This window comes from Ursus americanus, chromosome 9 (genome assembly GCF_024610735.1).
Source record: "Ursus americanus isolate L20-20 chromosome 9, mUrsAme1.1.p, whole genome shotgun sequence".
Classification (NCBI taxonomy): Eukaryota; Metazoa; Chordata; class Mammalia; order Carnivora; family Ursidae; genus Ursus; species Ursus americanus.
In genome coordinates this window covers 42335171-42357158 of record NC_142135.1, presented here as the reverse complement: position 1 = coordinate 42357158, position 21988 = coordinate 42335171, and the positions used below count along the sequence as shown (strand labels likewise).

Below are 21988 nucleotides of genomic sequence, written 5' to 3'. Positions count from 1 at the left end.
TCTAACCGACCCAATAAAGGCACTCATTTAAGCAGGGCTGCATTAACAAAGTGAAAATACAAGGGTAAAATGGGTTCAAATGGAGCATTTTACTCCTAGTTGGCTTTAACAAAGCTGAATAAGGCTTATTCTGACTTTTTATGTGCAAGACTTGATAAACTGAATGAGAAGGCACTCAATGATCAGCCAACGAGCATTGATGAATGGTCATTAAGACCCCCCTGCTCTTAGGGGAGACCCTTCCACAAAGTGGCGCACCAGCTTGAAAGGGCGGACTCACTAACGTCCAGATTTCTCCGCTTGCTTGTTCCCCTTTCAATTTCAGACCACTGGCCACCAAATGAGGCTGACATATTGGAAAATAATGTTTTATGGGCGAGTGGTAAAAAATAAAATGGAGGCATTAGCTCTGCTTTCAAATTCAAATCTGCTAGTTTTGTCAGACCCCAAAGGTTTTGATTTTCCACCCAGCTGGAAGCTATTAGTGTTTTCTAAAGGCATCCCACTGACAGTGCAAACCTACCTAATGTGTGAGCTGTTGGGCTACGGGAGATGGACCACTCTTTTGGATGATTTCCTAACTTCTCATCACTTTGACAGTCAATTAAATAGATACAACACCTAATAAAAATGTACATTAATTTGTTTCTGCCACTGAAAGACATGTGAAACGGTATTAAGTAAAAGCCATAGATTGTCTTCTGACAAAGGTAAATCCAATTATACTTTGTCTGCCAGAGAAACAACTGGTTTGTGTTTTACTTGGGCTACAACATAAGATGCAGCCAATGACAAAGAAATGAGTGGAGTAGGAAAAAAAAAATTAAGTTAAAAAGTTCACTGAAGTATTGCATAAAGGTAAGAGCTTAGCTGTCACTTTAACTCCTTTATATAAACGTCTGTTGTAAACAGCCAGCTACATTCACGCTATTTCCCTCAAATATTTCCTTTTGGGGAAATGACTGGCAAGCATTTGCGCCTCAGCTCCCAGCCAGCCCACAGAGGAGCTCGCAAGAACTTTACTTAAATGACAAAGGAACAGGGGACATGACTACCATCTTAAGAATCTGAAGGGTGTACAAACATCATGGGGTCAAAGGGTTATTTAGGGCTGTCCAAGAGGGCCTAAGTGCTAGCAGTAAGATGGAATCAAGCAAAAGAAAGCATGCTGGATAGAGGAGGCTTGTCTTAATAGGTGATTATAACAGACATCACAGAAGCAGAAAAGCTTCACTGCTTGAATCATTTGCAAGCAGACAGCAAAGCACCATACAACACAGTGTCCCATAGAGAACACGCTGCATGGTCTGTCGAGAAATCCTTATCTACTAGGGCAAGTGGCAGGTCGAGAACTAGAAGTCATGACCCCTTTCCTTCACCCATGACATGTCAAACTCAAGGACTCGGGTCACTTTGATTTTTGTTATCTCCATCAGTTCGAGTGAGTTAACAATGTGCACTAAAACTGTAATTTGAACATTCCGATCATAATGTATTTTTAAATAATAGTGATTTCCTAAACTGATAAGCCAAACAGTTTCTATGGGGCTTTTTCCCCCATCTTCGATGTCTATAGAATAAAATATTACCTATATCATTCCAATTTTTCAAGCAATGTATTTGATGCCTTTTTTTCTTTTTCCTTCCTTCCTTCCTTCCTCCCTCCCTCCCTCCCTCCCTCCCTCTCTTTCTTTCTTTCTTGGTGGGATGCAAAGCAAGGTTTTTTTGAGCGATAGCAGAGTGATAGTACAAAGTTCCTGAGGAGGGAGGGGACCCGAGAGGGTTGCCCCAATGTATTTCATTCTTAACTCTGGGTGAGGTAAAGTATTCTCTACAGAGGAATGAGAAGATATGTATTAGTAACTGAAGTGTGTGGGGCACATGTATGTGTGTTTCTGCAAACTGAAATCTGTTTAAGATAAAACATCACTTGCTAGAAATAAAGTTTATATTTGTAATCATTATAAATTGTTTCTGACAGGGCCAATGCCTTTAAAACATCACAATATATTGTCATTCTTTTCTACCAACAACTTTTGACTTTTGATACCAAATATTCAAAAACAGGCTGAAATGCTACCATAGACTCAGCACTTGCACTGACTGAATGCTCTATTATTGAAATGCGAACTTCAAACCTAACTAATATCGTTAAATACAAATTACTCCATAGGCACCAGCAAGGGGTTAAATTATTTTTAAAATTTTTGAAGAAAAACACTTCCTTAGTAACCCACAAGGCTGAACACTAGCTATATTAACTCTGCCTTTTCAAATAGCAGCATTTTCATATAAAAGCCATCAATCTTAGAAAGTACACACTTGCATGCAAATCTGCAAATAGGTTACCATTTATACTTTCCTCCAATTTTTTTTATAATTACCAGAATCACTCAGCTAACAGAGAAGACACCCTAACTACCCATCCCTTACCCCTTATCCATTTGACAAGGACTGTAACACTATATGGAAAACCTTTGTTTCAATGTCACCACCTCCCCATCCTGACTAATGGCGAGTTAGTTTTGTTAAAACGCAAGGGTTATGGCGTATGCTCCAATGAACTTTCCCTCCTCTCAGCACCGAGACAAAAACCTGCAGCTCTGCTCTGTGCAGGCAGCCATCTGGACAGCTTTCCCTCAAAGCCCAGCCCACACCACACTGCAGGCAAAATCGGAGGGCTCGAGAGCTCTGTGGGGCTATTCATGACATACCAATTTCACATTTTCTGCTTGTACGCTTGCAACAATAAATGCTAATGAGGACTATGAATGACAATTTTAAAGACAATAAAAAGGTCTCCAAATCCCTTGCATATGGAGACACTGTTTTCAAAACTTCACCTTCTGTTACAGAGCTGTTAGAGTCTAAAGGAGAAAAAAAGAATAACCTAAGGAAAACAATAAGATGATCAAAGCACAACTGAATCCTTAAGATTTCCAAAGAAAGCAATCTGTGTAAGCCCAGGGAACAACAGATCTCACCACCCCTATGAGCAGCCCTACAAATTCACGAGGCACCCTGAATCTCTACTACCTTTGCCTTCTGTGGACGTGCAGCTTAATAAAAGCACTTCCTGCTAAACACTGACTTTTTGGGGGCCTGGGAATTCTAAGGGCAGCATTTGTCCAAAAATAATTATAATCACATCATCATCATACTTTGGCATAATATTTAACAACTCCACATATCTTTAGATAAATGTAAATGCAAATTGCTTCTCTTCTGATAACATCTATTCTTAAAAACAATGCAATGATTCTGGATGGTGAAATTACAAATCATGTTTATTTTCCTTTTTAAATTTTTCTGTTTTCCAAATCTCCTAAAATGAGCATATATTACATTTTGAACCAGAAAAAAAAAAACAATAACTATTACTTTCAATGCACTGAAAGAACTGAACAAAAGACAGATAAGTGTTTTGACCCAGGCAGGAATTAAACCATTTTACACAACAAAAATAAAACAAAAGATTCATCTTCCTATAAACTATAAAGGGTATCCTTTTCATTAACATGGATTAAAACACTTTCAACAAAATCCACCAGGTGGAGCAAATACACAGCAATAAAAAAAAAAAGGTCCCAGAATTTTTTCATGTTCTTTTTTCACAGGACTTTTTTTTTTTTTTAACCTCTAACAAACTCTCCACTTCTCTCTCTCCACATTCAAATTATCAAAATCTATGCACACGCACCAATTTGCCACATTTGTAAACAAAGTCAAATGCACTCAAAAACGATTTTCAGCTACCATGGATTCCATTACAAATTTTCATTCCAAAACCGCTTTATTTGTTCAAATAATACCCAGCACAGTATATCTGCTTTTTCACCAAGGTAAATTTTTGAATCGACGTTTTGCTCTGACCCTACTGGCTTTCATCACGCATGCCCCTTCTCCACACAGGACCACGCAGAACAGAATTTATGCTGTCTGTTCCTAAATACACTGAATCGTGGTTAAAACCTATAAACCTCAGCTCAATTCCTTTACTCTGTATGGAAATTTAACTTCTCACTCTGACTTTTTATTAAGTGTATTCTTAATTGTAGACACCGAAATCTTATTAAAATTTTGGCATACTGTGACTTTTTTATCCATTGTATCACAACGTCTTGTTTTCACTCCTGACACAGCCCACAGTTTCTAATAGAATATGGTTTTTTCCCTTCTTTTTTCTAGAGGTATTCACCTCTTCCCATTTTCATTTTCCCCAGATCTACTTTTTTTCTTGCCATTTCACTCCACACTTACTGGGCACACTCAGTGCAAGGCACCAACCCAGCTTTCTTGTTCACATTTTCTTCTGTAATTCCTGACACCACCTGCAAACCACAACTTTCTCCGTTCACTTTTCAGAGTCCTCCAAGCTTTTCTCACATTATACACCTTCTGCTACCAAGGCTGAATGCTACACATGGCACTAATGTTACCTGTATTCAAGAAAGCCCCAGTGGGGCAGAACTACCAAAAAGTTAGAGCTTGAAAGCGGGGTACCCCGTGTCTGTCACGTGGAGGGGGACACCAGTGAAGAACGCCGACTGCGGCTTAAAATATATTTATATATTTTCTTTTTTCCTATTTACATTGATGTTGAAAAGAGAAATACTCTGAAAGAAACGCGCCAGGCTGATACATAAATAAACACGCACATGCCCGAAGATACACAGAACACTTCCGGCAGAGCTGTTCATGCTGGTGCCTAACAGACCACGGTGATGCCAGCTCCCTCACAAGATGCACTGGGCTAATCCAATTATTTAAATGAGCACATACTTTTCACTGGCGTGGAATAGAAATACATAAAATAGTGCCATTACTGCCATAAATACCAAAAGGAAGTTTTTAGAATCATCCCTACCAAACTCTTGCCTACAAAGGCCAATTCCTTTCCTCTTTGCAAAGCACGGAATCAATTCGCTGGAGCTGTGCAGGTGCGCAAAGCCAAGGTACGCGCTGCTCTCTTTATCTACCCATAGCTCCCATCAACATTAATGGAACGCACATATGTGCATCCGCGGGGTAAATGCCCTTAAGTCTGCATGACAGAATCCACATGAAGTAGTTGGAAAAACCGAATCACTGCACATGCAGTCACACTTTCCCCTCCCTTCTGCAGGAAACCCCACCGCCACCACCACCTTTGCTCCCCCACCCACCCACCGTGCGGACATTTCATCAGCCCGCACCGTGGATAAAGAACCTGCTGGATTTCCTCTTGGTAAGATAACATCTTGTTATACTCTGGGGATCTCCCGAATGGCTCCGTCTCCAAGCATTCTGAAGAATATTTATCCTATGCTATCCTCAAATTGGCCACACATCGCTGTCCAAATATTATTCCTCGCCACCCCCAGCTTCATCAAAGGGTGTGGCTCTTCCCACAGCAAATGCTCAAGTCCGTATTCCAGTTCCAAGGACAGGAAAAAAGCCCAACCTTCAAAGTTCCATCACCTTCGCTTCAGGACGGACTCTTCTCGTGGACAGATTAAGGTTCTAAAACTGCCTCATCAAAACCACCTCTGAGCTACTAGTTCCACACTGGGCTACTACCCAGGCTGACCTCAAAGGGCAACCCACGGAGGACACAATATAACGGGAATTAGGAAAACAAGAACCCATTAACTAAGACCAGTTCTCCACTGGTTAATATCTGCTGCCGTTGACAGAGACAATGTTTCAGAGCCAGGCCAGAGTGTAAAATGAAAGAGCCAGACTTTTAAATCCATTAAAAAAAAAAAAAATGAAGTGTATCTGTCAGTGTAGTCCAGAAGGAGAGAGCAGGGACACAGCACTGGCAGGAACCTCAAATTCCTGACCAAACCCTCTTCCACACAATGCCTCCAGAAAGAAAGGAACCCAGGGCGGGAGCCAGCCTGACGCTGGCGGACAGACAGGGCTGGCCTTGCAGGATGTCAGAACGCCAGGCGGCTGCAAGAGATACTGGGTTTTCACACACTCTCAGGCGGCCTGTTTTGCTCTTCAGGTAATTAAACAAGGAAGCAGGGCTCTGGGTATGAGCCTGACCCTAAAGCTGTGGCTCCAGGGTTCTGCATATCAACTTCCGCAAGAACTGCCCGGGGCATCAACAGAACATTCTCCTCTCCCTCTCTCTCGTTTCCTTCTCCACCTCTTCCTAAAGCTGACCCAGAAACAAATCCTCCCTACAAAAACATCCAGAGAAAGGTCTCAGTCTATTTGTAATAAATATCTCTGTACAGTTGCTGTTCCCTGGTCACTAGACCCCCGCCCCCCGCTCCGAATTTTAAAAAGCAAAAAATTAACCTAATGCAGGAACTCCGTAAAAATTCATATATAACAAATCTGTGCAAAACACTGGTGTCTTAATTAAGATGGGTTATTCAAAGAAAATAATACCCAAATAATAATCCTGTTTTCTTTAAGCCTGTGTGCTTGATTAAAGTGTAAATCTGCACATTCAAAAAAAAAAAAAGCTCCCCAACAAATGATTTTGATAGTCCAGTTCACAAATTAAACATTTGTTGTTGTACAATTAATATTGTTCTTTTCAGTTTTGATAATGGGCATTATGGCAAGTAAATACCACCTATGATCTGGTTTGGTATGTTTCTTCAAAAATCTCAAAAACTGTATTTGTACACAAAGAAAGTCACCATTAAAACTCAGCAATATAAAAAAAATATCCCTCAAAAGAAATGAAAGTGGTACACTTATACAAACACACACACATACACACACACATTAAGCAATGATTAGAATCACATAAATAATATATTCTTCCTTCATCTCAAAATCCATAGAGTAAAATATTGGCTGAAAGAGACAGAGACCAAAGGAGAGAAGAATACAAAAGCATGCCTGCTTGTCTGTGTTCAACACAAAGAACATTAAATGAAAACAACTGGCATGCTGCCAAATTCCTATAGAGGCAAAGAGATTCAAATAAATTGATTTCACGCATCACACTGACCTGGGATCAGTGTGCAGTGTTACAATAAGCTCAAAGCTCCATGTGGGGTAAAGCCCATTAATGCTATCAGACCCCTCGAACATGACCAAGAAAAACTAAAAATAAATGCAGACGCTCTCAAAAACCAGCAATTTTACTTGAGAAAATAACTTTCCTCTTTTCCTAATAAAGATAACCAATATTGAAGGGTGCACAGCACCATTTAAATGAACTTTTAAAAAAAAGTCACCCTTTTTAAAAATACAAATGTAGCTCCTGAGACCCATACAGTATCTATAAATTGGAACTACATCACTATGTCACCCCATGCTATGAACACAAATACACACCACCCTGCAAAAGAAGTTTCTTCTGTCATAATTGTCTCCCATGCCATTCCCCTTCCTTGCATCTTCTAGACAGCTAATGAGGATCTCTTTTTTTTAATTATTATTTTTTTCAATATGACAACTACTGGACCCTTCTTAGTATTTTCCCTTAGTGGCTTCTAAGGGCAAGCACTCCCAGCAGTCCTCAATCCGCCCACTCCTCACAAAGGCAAGCACTGTGGCTTCAAACCACATTCTAGAGGACCAAACCTTATGCTGATTTTGGGTATGCTTCAAAACACTGGGGGGGGGGGGAACATAGCAGTGTTTTGCCTTTACCAGCTTCTACCTAAGCTGGTGGCTGTCCCCGCCACATCGCTCCCGCTCCCCTCCTCCCCCAGCCCCAAAAGGAGGAGATCTGTCTCCTCCTGACCCTCCCCCCTACCACCACCACCACAAACTCAACACACAGACCAGACTCTCTGGCGCCACCTCAGGCCGTTCTCACTTAGAGCCCCGACTGTTCAACTTCATACTGTTCTTTACTTTTCCTGTCTCCAAATTACAACCCCAGGAACCCAATGGATTCCAGGTGTTTGCAAATTTAAAGTATATGATTTCTGTTCTTCTCTACTTCTTAGGTCAACTTGAATCTGAACCCTATACTTCTATATACGTATTACCATTACAAAAAGGAAGAAAAAAAACTAGAAGAAAAAGTGTCAGTGCCACATAAAAAATAAAGAAAACCCAATAGCTATCCCAACAGTTACAAAATATATAAAATATATATAAATATTGTGTGTGTATGTGTACACCCATCATTTTTTTCAGGATGGATGCACACACACATGGATAGGAAAGACAGAGAGGAAGAGCTCAGCATGTGTCTGATACCTGATGCCATCCAGTCAGGATTTGCATAGGATAACAAATAACATGCATTAAGTCATTTTAAAATGTGTGTCTTTGTCATGCATTTTTGCTTTCAATATGGACCTTCCATGCTGCCCTGGTTCAGCGCCAGCAGGCCCCAGACAGAGCCCACGCGACCAAAGAGGATATGACTGTAAAGGGCTGGGGGAGGGTGAAGACGGGGACCCTCTGGATCTGCAACATATGTTCGAGTTTTTAAACCCGATATCCTTTGCAATTTGTAATCCGCACCTGAGGTGATTTTATCATATTGTTAAGAGCCCCCATAGAGACACAGGAGGCAAAAAGCGGCTATATCCCCTTTTAAAACAAGTGCTTTCTTCTGATGGAAGATGAAAAGGAACAAATTCCCCAGCAGTGGTTGCTGCTGTTGTTGTTACTATTATTATTACTAGTTTCCTTTAAGACAGTGACCCCTTTCTTTCTATTTTTAGACTTCAGAAGTCTAATCAACCAAGATGCGAGCTCACAAAAAACTAACTTTTAGTACCAATAGTACATAAGGTAAGAAGATAGAAACAGAGCTAAGCGATGGCTCAACTACTTAATCCAACTGAACTCCTTGCCTTCTCTCTTGAATGTCTGTCTCTCACTAATTACTGGAAAAGATCATCCTAAAATGAAGAAGGGGGAATGAAAGGAAGAGAAACACAGAGAAACTAAATTATCATTTAGGCTACCTCAAAGGATTCTGTAATTATACGGAAAATTATTTCATTTTCTATGGTCTTTCAAAAACAAAAACAAAAACACCCTCATTTGCCAACACCTTCTTGGAAACGTACAGAACAAGCCAATAAGTATTTGTAGGAATTGCAAGAGTAGATAGTGTGGGGTGGGCACCAGCAGCGATATTTCCAGAACCATGGCCACAGATGGTAAATATTTTGCTACCCCTCTTTTCCACATAGTCAGGCAGGCAGTCAAAGAACTTCAAACATCCCTTCCCAATCACTCGAGTGCCAACCAGTATTACACAACATCTGTGTTAACTCTCAACTTTTTCCTGGCACCATTTATCCTTAATCGTCTGTGCTTCTGCACAAGCCCACTAAACGTAAAACTGAGCTGGCTACAGGAGGCATCAACTCTCTGGAACCCATAATTCAGGGTTCTCCTCAATTTTGAAATGTTGCGGGCTTTAAGAAGTCTCTTGCCAAATGGTAATAATATACTTAGTTGAGAGTTGCCGTTTTCCTAAAGCTAGATTTTTTTTTTTTTTTAATGTGCCCATGGCCATGAATTCTGCTTAGGAAATAACATTCATGTAAAAGTTAAAAAAAAAAAAATCCAAATCAATCAGAAGAAATAATAAATTGAAAAGCACTTTCTTCCCCCTCTTTAGTCAACAAACTGTTTCAGAAAACACCATCTCAAGTTACAATAAACACAGAAATCATGGCATAGCTTTTACTGTTTAACTCCAAGTATTGCTCAGCTTATAACAGATGTATTATGAAACATGGCAAGAAGTACTGCAACAAGAAGAGGGTGGGAAAAAAATTTGGTACTTGATCATTTGAGCTCTTCAGACCCAAAGCTATCAAACAAGGGCTCCCACAAACAGGCTGATTGATCCCCACCCAATCCCACACCCCAAGACTTCAAAGACAATTTTTTAAAAAATATATAGAATACAAATTCTTTATTAACAGGCACTAGAAGAAATAAGAAAAAGAAAAAAATCTTCACAATTATAATTTATTGGGAAAATAGAATAAATTTCTTTTTTTGTAAGTAAATTGCAAAATCAAAATATTTGTCTGTTCCTTACCTTGACAATATTCAAAGTTCCCTTTTTTCCGGCAGTCACCTATTACTAAACTCAGTGCTCTCCAAGTGTTTCTTTTGACAGATATCATTCTCCACCAATCGCTCTGCTAATTTCCTCTCTCCTTTTCTGACTGGGACAGATATTATGTTCACCAGCCCAGAGATCAATCTTTTCTATTGACAACAACAAAGGGAAAAAAAACGCATATATCACAACCAGTCTGAAGTATCACACCATCCACTTACATGATAATACTAGACCAGTTTTGGTTTTTTTGTATTAAGAAACAGACACAAGCTCTTCTAAATTTTAGAAGAATCCAAGACAATCCCCATTTTCTCAGTTCCTATAAGGTCATGCTCTAAAGGACTCTTAATTCTCCAGTCATCTGACTCAAAGCTAGACACATTCTGAACCTGAGAATTCCTCTTCCTTTAAATTGGTTTAAAACATATGTACATCAATACCTTAAAAGAATGTGTTAGCTTTTACCTTGTTCAATAAAAAATTAAATAATCTGTCAGATATTATGGTTTCTTCAGAAAATGCTTTGAAACATTACATGTTTATTTTATGGAATTTTACATGCAAGTTAAATTATACTTCAAAACAAAGTGGTGTCCATAAGTGCTTCACCATTCTGAAATTCAAACATTGCCATTATTAGCTAAAATCGTCTAAAACAACTGATAATAGTCACAAATAATCTATGGAGTCAACTACTTTTAAAATGCTAGTAACAACAATTATTGGTGAATCATTTTACCAAATCAACAAACTTCTTCTACTTTCTCTTTTTCTCTAAAGCAATCCAAATTTTCTCATTTTTCCTGCTAGAGTTGGCAGCTTCAGAATTCATTCATTCATCTATTCTCAAATATTTATTGAGTGCCTATTACTCACCCACTATTACTATCACTACTATGAGTAGAAAAAGGTATCATTACTTAGTTCTTATAATTTATGAACTATAACTCAAGCACAATCATATGCACATAAGGGAAGAACTCAGTAAATGCAAAGGAATAAAGATTTATAAAAGCAGTCTCATGAAGTATTACTAAAGCTGTTGCTATTACTTTTTTAAGAAACCAAAGTACTCCCTAGAAATTAAAATTGGTGAATATACTCTCATGTATATAAACAAGCAGATTTTACTAAAAAAAATAAATAAAAAATCAATGCCCTTTATAGGCCACATGATTCTGTATCATGCAGTCAGTTGTTTCACCTTATGGTAAAAATTCAATAAATGATGTTTAGGAAAAATACAGTACTAGGCATTTCTTAGTTGAAACTGCCTTGAAGCTCAGCAAAGCTCACTAAAGACAATCAGCGGAAACTTGGGAACATTTAGTTTACCACGTGACCTAACAAATGATAAAGCGAAAATTTCAATAAGAAAATGACCAAATACATAGATACATGCACCACGTATGCAAATCGTCAAACAGCAGAGGTGAGGTGGCGTGCAAGGAAGGGAGACGAAGTAAATACATCTAGGTGTCAAATTTTTACTTCTGGACGATGGAAATAGGGGTAATTTTCTACACAATCCTACTTCCAATGTTTCTATACTAAGGTAAAAAAACATGTTATAAATAGAGAATAAACAAATATTATGGGGGAAAAGGAGAAAATAGAAATTTTTCTTAGATCCAATGACATTTTGTAATATCTTGTGCTTCAGCAACCACCACCAAAAGACATCAGAGAAACCGATAAAAGTGGATCATGCCAGCGAGGGCCATAGTTAGTATCTCCACTGAACAAATGAAAGAGGCAAAGCACAGACAAATCCCCTAGAGTCTAAGTCTATTTCTTCCTTCTCAAGGCTGCTAAAGAGTGCCCAAGTCTAGATTTGTTAATAAAAATGGTGTAGAAGATCTCAGTTTTGAGGCACATAAAATTACAATGTGGATAAACTTCCTTTGAAAGATAAATTTCTCAGTTATAAATGACTCCCCTTCCCCATGCAGAATATACTATTTCACTTTTTAACTGGTGTCTATTTTAATCAGAATATTCTGAAGTGAATGGAGAAGAGTTGGCAGGAAGGTACTGTGACAAAATATTTTAAATGTGCATGGTTATAAATTCTTAAATGTTAACACGGCATAGAGATACATATTCAAATAATATATAATGCGAACCTAAAGTTACCCATGAGGGTTTTCCCCACTGAACTATTTTACATATGAAATACCGTATTACAATCAATAGAATGCCCCCCCCAAAAAAAGAAGCAGAAGCTAATATATAAATTTTATTAAAACAATGACTTTGGAGTATTAAGTTTGTGTTTTATACATCCAACGCATTAAATGGTCTTCCAAAATAAAATAATAATAAAGTAATGGGACTGAACTCTCTGAAATATACATCCAGATAGCTGGGATACATATTCCACACTAAAGTCTGTATCCCCTGAAAATGAGAGTAAAATATCTCTCTAATAATTGCTTTGTTCAGATCCTCAGCTCTCCAATTTGTTAAACAACATGATGAGGGGAACATATACCGAGAAAAGTTTAAAAGCTAAACTCCACCAAGAGTAGAACGCCTCAAACAATTTGTAGTTCTACAAGAGTGTTATTAAAAAGGCTCAACATGTTGTATTACCATGGAAATTGTGGAAAACATACATTCCCAAACAAATATTACTTTTTCTCAATGGTATGAAGTAATGAAAACCACATGTGTAAATCTGCGATCCGTGCAGTAGTTCAAGCTGCCGCTAATAGAAAATACAGAAAGTGAACTCTGCTACATAAAGGATTCTTGTTACAGAAATATAATGTGAAAACCAGATGCAGGCAGAAAACCTTAATCACAGATGGGAATGTAATCACTGGCATACAGAATACTTTTTTGATCAATCTTAACCATATGCGCAATGTATTTATTTTCTAAGGAATGCAATAACTTGAGAGAACCTTCTATTTGAATTCAGTTAACCTCATATTTATAATGCTTTTATCTTACTCCCCCATCCCTTCAATGTGTACACTGAGCCAAGGTTTTAAAAGGAAGAGTTGCTAGCCTTGGCAAATCATTCTTGTATCAGTTTATCTTTCAAAAATTTAATAGGATGTAAAGACTGCACACATCCGAATCAACCTCAAAAGAGACTAAGTGCAGCCCCCCGTTAGGGAGTTTCTCAGTCCCCGCCAGGAATCCCTGCGCTGCCTAAACACATTTCGCTAGAGAATTAGATCAACATTTGGGGTAAGTTTTCCTTTAGTCAATAATATACGTATAGTTATTCCACAAATGAACCTTTTTAAACACGCTTCTTTATCGACCTGGATTGAATCAGACCTTAACTTCTCTCTTTCCTTTCATAAGCATTTTACAGCAATAAAGACTGCTGCTCCTTTACATTAATAAAAATACAATTAGTTTTGTATTCCGAGGGGAACCATCACAAAAGGAACCTGTTATATATCATCTCTGACTTAGAAAATACCACTGTAATAAGTACAGTGCCTGACACTGGACTGGAGCTTACCTTAGTCAAAACCTCCATCACCTCATCGGTAGGACCATCCTCCTGCACCCCCCTGATCTGAAGTAGTCAACCAAGCACCATGCATGCCACACTTCAGGATGACGCTCCATTTCCAACAGGAAGTGATTGGGACATTATGTTATTTGGGTGTCCCTCATCATAGGTCACATGAACTCAACTTCAATATCTCAGCTACACAGGCTTCCTTAACCTTCCATGACAAACTCATCCAGGTTCTCCTCCTCTCTCTTAACTACTCATCGCCTGATACATGCACAGAAACACATGGGCCTCAGTCTTGTGCCATTTGGATACTCAAGACCCTCTGTCGTTTGGCACTTTTCAGCCTCTGTTCCGACCATGCCCTTCCAGGGTGGAGTTCCTTGCTGGATAACCCCTCCTCCCCGTTCCTCCCCACCCCCCACCCACAGAATGCATCATCTCATCTTTATGGCTTTGTCCATCAACCTCAGGCCTCTTCCCAGAGACTGCTGCATGCCCATCTCCTTCTCAGACTCAGGGGTCGTTCAAGTATATACAGCCTCCTTCAGAGATGAATTTCCAACCATCCAAAACAAAGTCTCACCAACACCACTAGCACCCTCATCATTCTATCACGGACTTTTAATTGTCATCGTTGCATTTAACACCAAGTGGAATAATCTTATTAACGTCTTTATTATCTGTCTTCCTCCCCCATTCTTAAACTGTGAGCTCTAGGAGAGCGGTGGTCTTGTCTGTTTTGCTGTTTACTCTATCCCCCATACTTAAAACTGTACTTGGCACATAGTAGTAGCCCAAAGAGAGAGAATAAAACAAATGAAATCCACCTACTAAAATGCTATAAAGCCTGACTCAATCACTCCGGCCTTCACAGACCTTTCCCTGACCATTCCTGGGCCCATGATCACTTTCTCTTCTTTAAATTGTAATGGCATTTATGATCCATATCAGGCTGGGCAGCCTTTACCTTCCAGACCTTGTTCACCCAAGCCCATTCCCACCAGTACTGTACATACACAGGCCTCTATGGGAATCACCCAGGGCATCGTGGGCTATGAGGCAATGAGCAGCAGGACACATGATTAAGAACTGCAGCACTGGGAGTTATACGCAAACAATGAAGCATGGAACACTACATCAACAACTAATGACGTACTGTACGGTGACGAACATATCATAAATAAATAAATAAAATTAATAAATAATAAATAACTATTAAAAAAAGAAGAAAAAGAAGAACTGCAGCATACCGAGTCCATACAACCTATAGGAGTAAACGCACTGCAGTGGCTCAGACACATAGGCTTATCTCCTGTGTTTCCCAATTGAGTTTCCTGTTGTAAGAAAATGATCTCACCTTATTCTCTCCCTTTATGCCTTCAGACCTACCTGCTGCACTTTACTCACTCTACCGCAAGGGCCACGAGGGAAGGGGGCCATGTTTATTCAACAGTCTTCAAACCCAGTGCCTAGCACAGTGCCTGGCTCACCAAAGGTGTTCACTCAGCCGATACTGAATGAAGTGACAATCACCTACTATCTAGCCTTTCTTCAAGCCCCTTTTCTCTTACGGTGATAGAGCATTATTTTAAATTCCTTCAAATATTACTTTATGGCATAAATTCATCCAGAAAGCAGGTGACAAGTCTATGATTTGCTTTTTAGTCAAATCGGCAATGCAAGATGACCCATGAGTTAACCAACCAGGCCATTTTAAATAGTAGGAAGCTCTTTAAGTATCTCCTCTGTTACAGATATAATTTAATTTCCAATAAAACAAAACGTCCTAAAATGACTGTGACCCACACATACTGACCACTTAGGAGCCCACTTCATGCATGTTCTGGTGGGCTGGAATCTCAGCTTTTACACTTACTTATCAGCTATTTGACCTTGGACAAGTCACTTAACCTCTCTAAGCTTCAGATGTAAATCTCTAAAGTAGGATAGTAATACCTAACTTACCAGGGTGATATGAAGATAAGAGAGAATACTTATAAAGCGCGTATCTTAGGGCCCCTAGTGTAAGCACTGTTTTATCCCACGGGCTCAGATCCTATCATTCGATAGTAGAAAGCTGGTAATACCTATGTTAATATTATGGTTTAAAGCATTAAAATAAAAGCATTAGGTCACTACTCAAAAATGACCTAGTACAATCATAACTTTTCCTTTTTGAAAGTCACTACTGTACGCATAGTGATAAAAAATATTTATGATCAGTCAACAGTTCCAAAATATGTGGAACTAAACCACAGGTCCTAAAACATTTTGCAGTAAAAAGGAAAAAATACCACAAACTCATTTTTTGTGATTTAAATTTTTTTTTTTTTATTCCTCTAATTTCATCTGTGGAAGATTATCTCTGGGGCATAAGAGAAGAGAGAACCAATTATTTCCCAAGACTGATTTCTCCAAATAAAGGCATCTATCCCGTGCTGGCAATTTCCACATGAAAGAAAAATGGAACTCTGAAAGGTATCTGCATTCACAGTGGAAGGTCACACATCTCAGAGAGATCTACAATCCTCAGCCGCAGACATGGTCTGGGGGCCATCTCTCTCGACTTCTTCCCTCTCTTGCCTGCCTACCCGGCCCCCTCCTCTGCCTCTGAAACTTAACAAAACTGTGGTAATGTTTATACTCTAAACAGTAACTTTCCTGAGTGCAGTCACAAGTCCTGATAATTTTCCATTTTAACTTTAGTATAATTCCCACCTGCAGTCTCTGTGGTTGGCCCTGTTCACGAGGGAAATTCCTAGGTGGTAGGATTTGAAGACTTCAGGAGAACGGTAGTGAGTTCTAGAACAGAGGAGCCTGGGAGTCAGAGAACCTAGGTTGGGACCCTGCCCCAGCACTCACGCAGAGTGACCGCCGACAAGTGAAGAAAACTCTCCGAGTGATTTACAAAATGAGTTCCCTTCCAGGGGAGGTTTAATTAAGACAATCTGTGAACCGCACTCCGAGAAGACCCCCAATGTGTCTCCTCCCCATGCATATGTCTGAAACTGCTCTGCCACCTGCATTACGAAACTGAAGGCTGCTCTTCCGAAAATGGAAATGTGAGCTGGAAGGAGAAAGTGACACTTTTCACTCACTTCCACATTCAGAGTCCCAGAATCCTGGGGGGGTGATGGATCTGTCATACTACCCAGTACCTTCCCTGGTTCTAAGCCTAGTTCATCAAGCAGCAGAGAGGCTGGGATCCCATACAATGACAGGAAAGAGAAGACGGGGGAAGCGGGTGGAGAGGTTACTGGGGGGAAAGTGCTCAGTCTGTGAATCTGGCCAGAAAACAAACCTGGGCCACCAAAGGACAGAAGACAGCCCCTGGCAACTAAGGGATAACCTGGGGGCATCTGGGAGAGGAGAAGCTCGGAGACACTAACACGTTTTTTAGCCCTGTTGGGCCCCTGCTCAAAGGGACAGCTCCAGCTCATAAATGTCTATACACACAATATTTTTCCTTACAATTTCAGGGAGCTCATCCTTTACAAAAAGCACATTTGTGAACTTCAGGGTAAAGAAGTAAAATAAAACAGGTAAAGATGTGCATATATGAATATGCAAGTGATTTGACCCCTTCACAGTTTGCCTGGAGGTGATGGGTGCACCTGGGGTTTGTTTTGTTTTGGTTCTGGTTTTTGGTTGCTGAAACTTACAAGCCAAACTAACGCAGCAATAAACTGTACATTCCATAAGAGAGCACAATGAAAGGGAACATCAAACAGGGCCAGACTCTCCATTAAGTATTTGCTGAATGAAGGTGACAGAGTGAACATCTAGAGAGAAGAGCAGGTCCTACAGGGGGTTTCTAGAAGAGTGGTGGGTGGTTCCAGAGTGGTCAAGTCAGAGTCTAAGAATAAGCAAGACTTCATTAATGGTTATACTCCATACATATCACCTCTTGGAATTCTCCTGACAGCCTATGAGGTCATGCCATGATTATCCAGATGAGAATGAGTTCCAGATGAACAGGCAGAGTAGAAGCAGACTGAACAAGGAGTACAGTACTTGGGAGTTAGGCCCCTTCCCCTCTACACTGCACACTGCCTTTGGCAGGGAGGAGAGAAGCATCACTCTGCCCCCGAAGGGCAGAGTCCCAGAACCAGTTAGTCCCAGCCTGATGCTGAAGTCTCTAACTTTACAGTGAGTGAAACAGGTACAAGATTTGCAAAAAGGCTCAGAGGACCAAGGTGACATTCAACAAGTCTTGTAACCACCAAGGCCCAGCCTCCACTTTCTTCGCCAAAGTAACTACTATGGTCAGATGCTTGGACATATCTTCATAAGTAGAAGTGTATACCTATCTTTCTGGACAAATGTAGCATATTATACACACTGTTCTGCCCCCTGCTTCTCCCATTTCACCATATATCTCAGGATGATTCCAGATCAACACATTTGAATTGGTCTCATTCTTTTAAACACTATAGATTGATTTTTAGGCTGAGGTCCTTTTCTGACTGCCTAGGATTAATTCTTATCAAGCACAACTAACAACAGGAAAACAGTCTTAAAACATTCCAATCTGACAGATGTTACAACGAAACCACAAACTCCAAATTTGGTTAAACTTCAAAGAGTGAAAAAGAAAAAAAAAAGGGGGGGGGGAGGCGGGGCGGGACACCTGAGTGGCTCAGTCGGTGAAGCATCTGACTCCTGATTTCAGCTCAGGTCATGATCTCAGGATCCTGAGATCAAGCAGGTGTCGGGCTCCCTGTTGGGCAGGGAGTCTGCTTTTCTCTCGTCCTCTCTCCCTCTGCCTCTGACCCCCCCCCACTCGTGCTTGTGTGCTCTCTAAATAAATAAATAAATAAATAAATAAATAAATAAATAAAATCTTTAAAAAAAAAGATTCTCTCCCTCTCCCAAATAAATAAATAAATAAAATAAAAAAGAACCACCAGTGTGTTTTTCAAATTAAACGATACTGGAAAAAACAAGGTGAAATACCCTGAAATAATATTATCTAGATGAAGCAGACCTAAAAGTCCCAAAACTGGTAGATTTTTGCTGTTGTTTCCTTCAATAACTAAAATCCCTTAAGTAGAGGAGTTGATTAGCAAGCAACTTAATCATAAAGATTTAATGCTGTCCCTTAACATATAAAAGGGACTCCTTGACTTTTCCAATAGGAGGCCTCTATTTTTAAAAAATCATGGACCCTTCTATGGATAGTATTTTGTTTACTATTGGCTGATTATAAAATGAATCAAGATAAGTTTCTAGTAACTCAGTGAAATTTTAATACATTTTTGTTCTTTAAACATATATTTGAATAATGTCATTGCATAAAGTATTTGGTCTACAGGCAACATTTGCGATACTTCCTGAATGACTGTGAGTCCAAAGGCCTCTTGAAGTAACTCTCACTCCTGCCCCCCACAAAGTCTGGGACACACTAGTGTATAAGCACATCTCAGCTCTTTCATTAACTTCTCCTAACTCCTTACTCTCTGTTCCCTGCCTTCTCTTCTCTACATAATGCTAGGATTGAATGAAGTTTCATAAATTATCTCACAAATAAAAGTTCAGTGCCTGAAAAAGGTAAAATAGGCAGCCCTGGTAGAAAATGAAGGGTCCAGACCCAGCCCACCCGACCTCTTTTTATCCCCCCACCACGGCCCAGAAGTACCTGCAAAAAAGGAAGGAATCTCAGAACAGGTTAAAATTCACGCAAGAAGGTAAAGCACCTAAGGGAGCCATGTCCCAGAGAGAGCAGTAAAAGTCCTCCATGCAACAACTACTCTTTAAGGAACACCTACCCCTTGACAGCCCTATCACCATTTTCCAAGAGGAGCTAGACCACAGGAATCCCTGGGGCAGGGATTTATAAACGGGCTCTGAGGCTTCTTTCTGGAGGCTGTGCCTCTGAGTCACAGGAGACCTTGAGTTATGAGGAGTAGGAAGCTGCTCCTTACACATCCGAAGGGATTCTAAATTCTGGCAAGCTCGGGGCACCTGGGTGGCTCAGTCGGTTAAGTATCCAACTCTTGATTTCAGGTTGGGTCGTGATCTCAGGGTAGTTAAGATGGAGCCCCATTGGGCTCTGCGCTCAGTGGGGAGTCTCTTTGAGATTCTCTCTCTGCCCCTCCCCCTGCTCATGTGCGCTCACATGCTTGCTCGCTCTCTCCTTCTCTCTCAAATAAATAAATCTTTTAAAAATAAATTTAAAAATTCTGGCAAGCCAAGTACATTGGACACATAATCCAAATTGTCAACTCTGCTTCCGTAAACTCACCCCTGTATCCAAGTTCTAATTATTATTCCTCTGCAATGCCTCTTACATCTGCCTCTTCCTTTCCCCTCCCACAAACCCAATCCTGGTCATCCTGATCCAGTATCTAAAAATCGAAGCTGCTGCCACAAGCTTCCTCCTTGGCCTTGGCCTCCGGTCGTTCCCTCATTCCCACCCATCTGACTGATCACAAGCAAACCAACTCTTGAGAAACATGACTTTAATTGGGTCCATGGTTTCCCCTTGTCTAGCACAAATTTTTTTGTTTTTCCTTTGGTTTTATTGAGATCTATTTCACCATGGCATCCTTTGTCCAAAAGAAGCCAAACAAGAAAATCGAACATATAAAACAATTTGTCATAAAAGCAGAACTATTCTGGTTTCCCAATGCTAAGACCAACGAAAGGGTGTGAACCCAGGCTAGGCATCCTTCACACCCAGTCCCACCCTAGCGGGTCTCATAAGACACAGTTTTAAAAACTCCTGGCTTCCTCCGAAGATAAAGCTTAAATCAAAATGCTTCATATTCAAAACACTGAGGATCTTTCCGCGCTCATTTGCCAATAATCACCCATAGGTCCTTTTTGATACAGCCACATTCTTCAATTTATTCTCTCTTCAACCCCACTCACTCCACCCCAATAGTCCTCCATAAGCCTCTTCCACACCTGGCTTTCTGCCCTCCACATTCCTACTTTATAACTGCCCACAAGCCCATTACAATAACTCTACTTTGATAAATCCTGTCTTAAGACAAGCTGAAATTCCAACTCACTCCCCCCTCTAAAATTTACTATACCATTTAATTGGTTAAGCCATTAAGCCCACCATCTTATGTAGCAATCTGATTTGTCCTGAGTGGGTTTATCATTCAGTGGGAATTAAGTGCACACTGAATTCTCCATATACCACTAGACGTATACACTGTATGTATGTTTACAAACCTACTACCTAGCCTATGTCTCCATCTTCACACCCGCTTTACACATAGTAGGCATTCATTTAATATTTATTAATTTCTTAATTTACTTCTGATGGACAGGCAAGAGTAAGAATTTTTTTCTTTCAGATATTCTAAAAATGGTCCTTACTAGGACTACCCAAAGAGCATACGCTTTTCTTTAAAAATAGGAAAATCTGGTTTAATGGGTTGTTCATTTTACCGCTCTTCATTTATATTTTTCTCTGATATTTTATACCTGCTCCCTCTAGCCAACTCAAAGCTTGCCTTGGACAAGTCAGTGGAGATTGAGCACATTTACTTTCCATTTAGACCTGAACAGACTTACCTATCCTTATTTGAACAAAAGGACGAGAATTCACTATCCACATTTGTTTCCCATCAGAGGTCGAATGTGGATCTCATCTCTAAATAAATCTAGCTAGAGATGAGAATGAAAATGTGTGACAGGTAGGCAAAGGGGTTAGGTGGGAAAGAATACTTGTCTGACACATGATAAAAGTTACAGAATCCTAACAGTCACTTAAAAAAGAACACTTTCACGGGAAAGAAGGATTACTATGTCAGTCTGATAAACACCACAGTTCCAGTCCCAATATCATCTGCTGTTCTTCCCAGCTGTGTTTGCTCATCACTGTGTACATAACATATGCATAGATTCAGAAAATAAACTAGCAGTCTTTCATGACCTGTCTTACAGCTCACATCTTCCTAGATCTTGAGGTTAGGGAAAGGAGTACGGTACATCTAGTTTTCACCATAGAGACCAACCCACTTTCTAAGACTGTCTTTAAAGCACAACTTGCACCATGCTTAATGACATCCCCTGGAGGATGACTTTCCAGCTGCTGATACCCTCATTGCCATGGGATGTGCATTTGAAATGCTTCCTGCAATGCTGCTGCGCTGGTCCCTGCCCCCTGAGACCACACCAGCATCTGCAGGTACCATTCCCTATTTGCTTTCCCAATATCTCTCAGATCTCCTCCCTGAGCATCACCAGGGGCGCTCCCCAAAAGGTCTAGTGGAAGGGGCTTCACAAACACTCTTTGTAACAGCCTCCTATGGCTAGTTTTCTCCCTGAGGGCTCTGCCCACCGCCTCTAGCTCACCACTGCTCTGGCTTCATTTCCTCTCGTGTTATTAGCGCCCACCTAGCTCTTGAACTCCTTTAGACAACCTGCCATTACATCTCATGCGATCTTCTAATTTCTCTGATGCAATAGTCAACCCAGTCAAGTTAGGTACCAACTAAGAGCTCACTGCATACCTACTTTGAAGAGATTCTCCTTGGTGG

The 21988-nt window shown here is 40.2% G+C and overlaps 1 protein-coding gene across 2 annotated transcripts in view; it reads right to left on the bottom strand.

The window, feature by feature from the left end:
* The window catches only part of RUNX1T1 (RUNX1 partner transcriptional co-repressor 1), a 135558-nt gene that overhangs the window by 99265 nt on the left and 14305 nt on the right, over positions 1 to 21988 (bottom strand). Inside the window, exon 2 of one of the 2 annotated variants that reach the window (XM_045805983.2) lies at positions 9977 to 10149. The exons of the other annotated variant lie outside the window; for it this stretch is intronic. Within the exon in view, the coding sequence (XP_045661939.1) occupies positions 9977 to 10064 (88 nt within the window). The 5' untranslated portion in view covers positions 10065 to 10149. The remainder of the gene's footprint in view (positions 1 to 9976; positions 10150 to 21988) is intronic. 2 annotated transcript variants of the gene reach the window in all.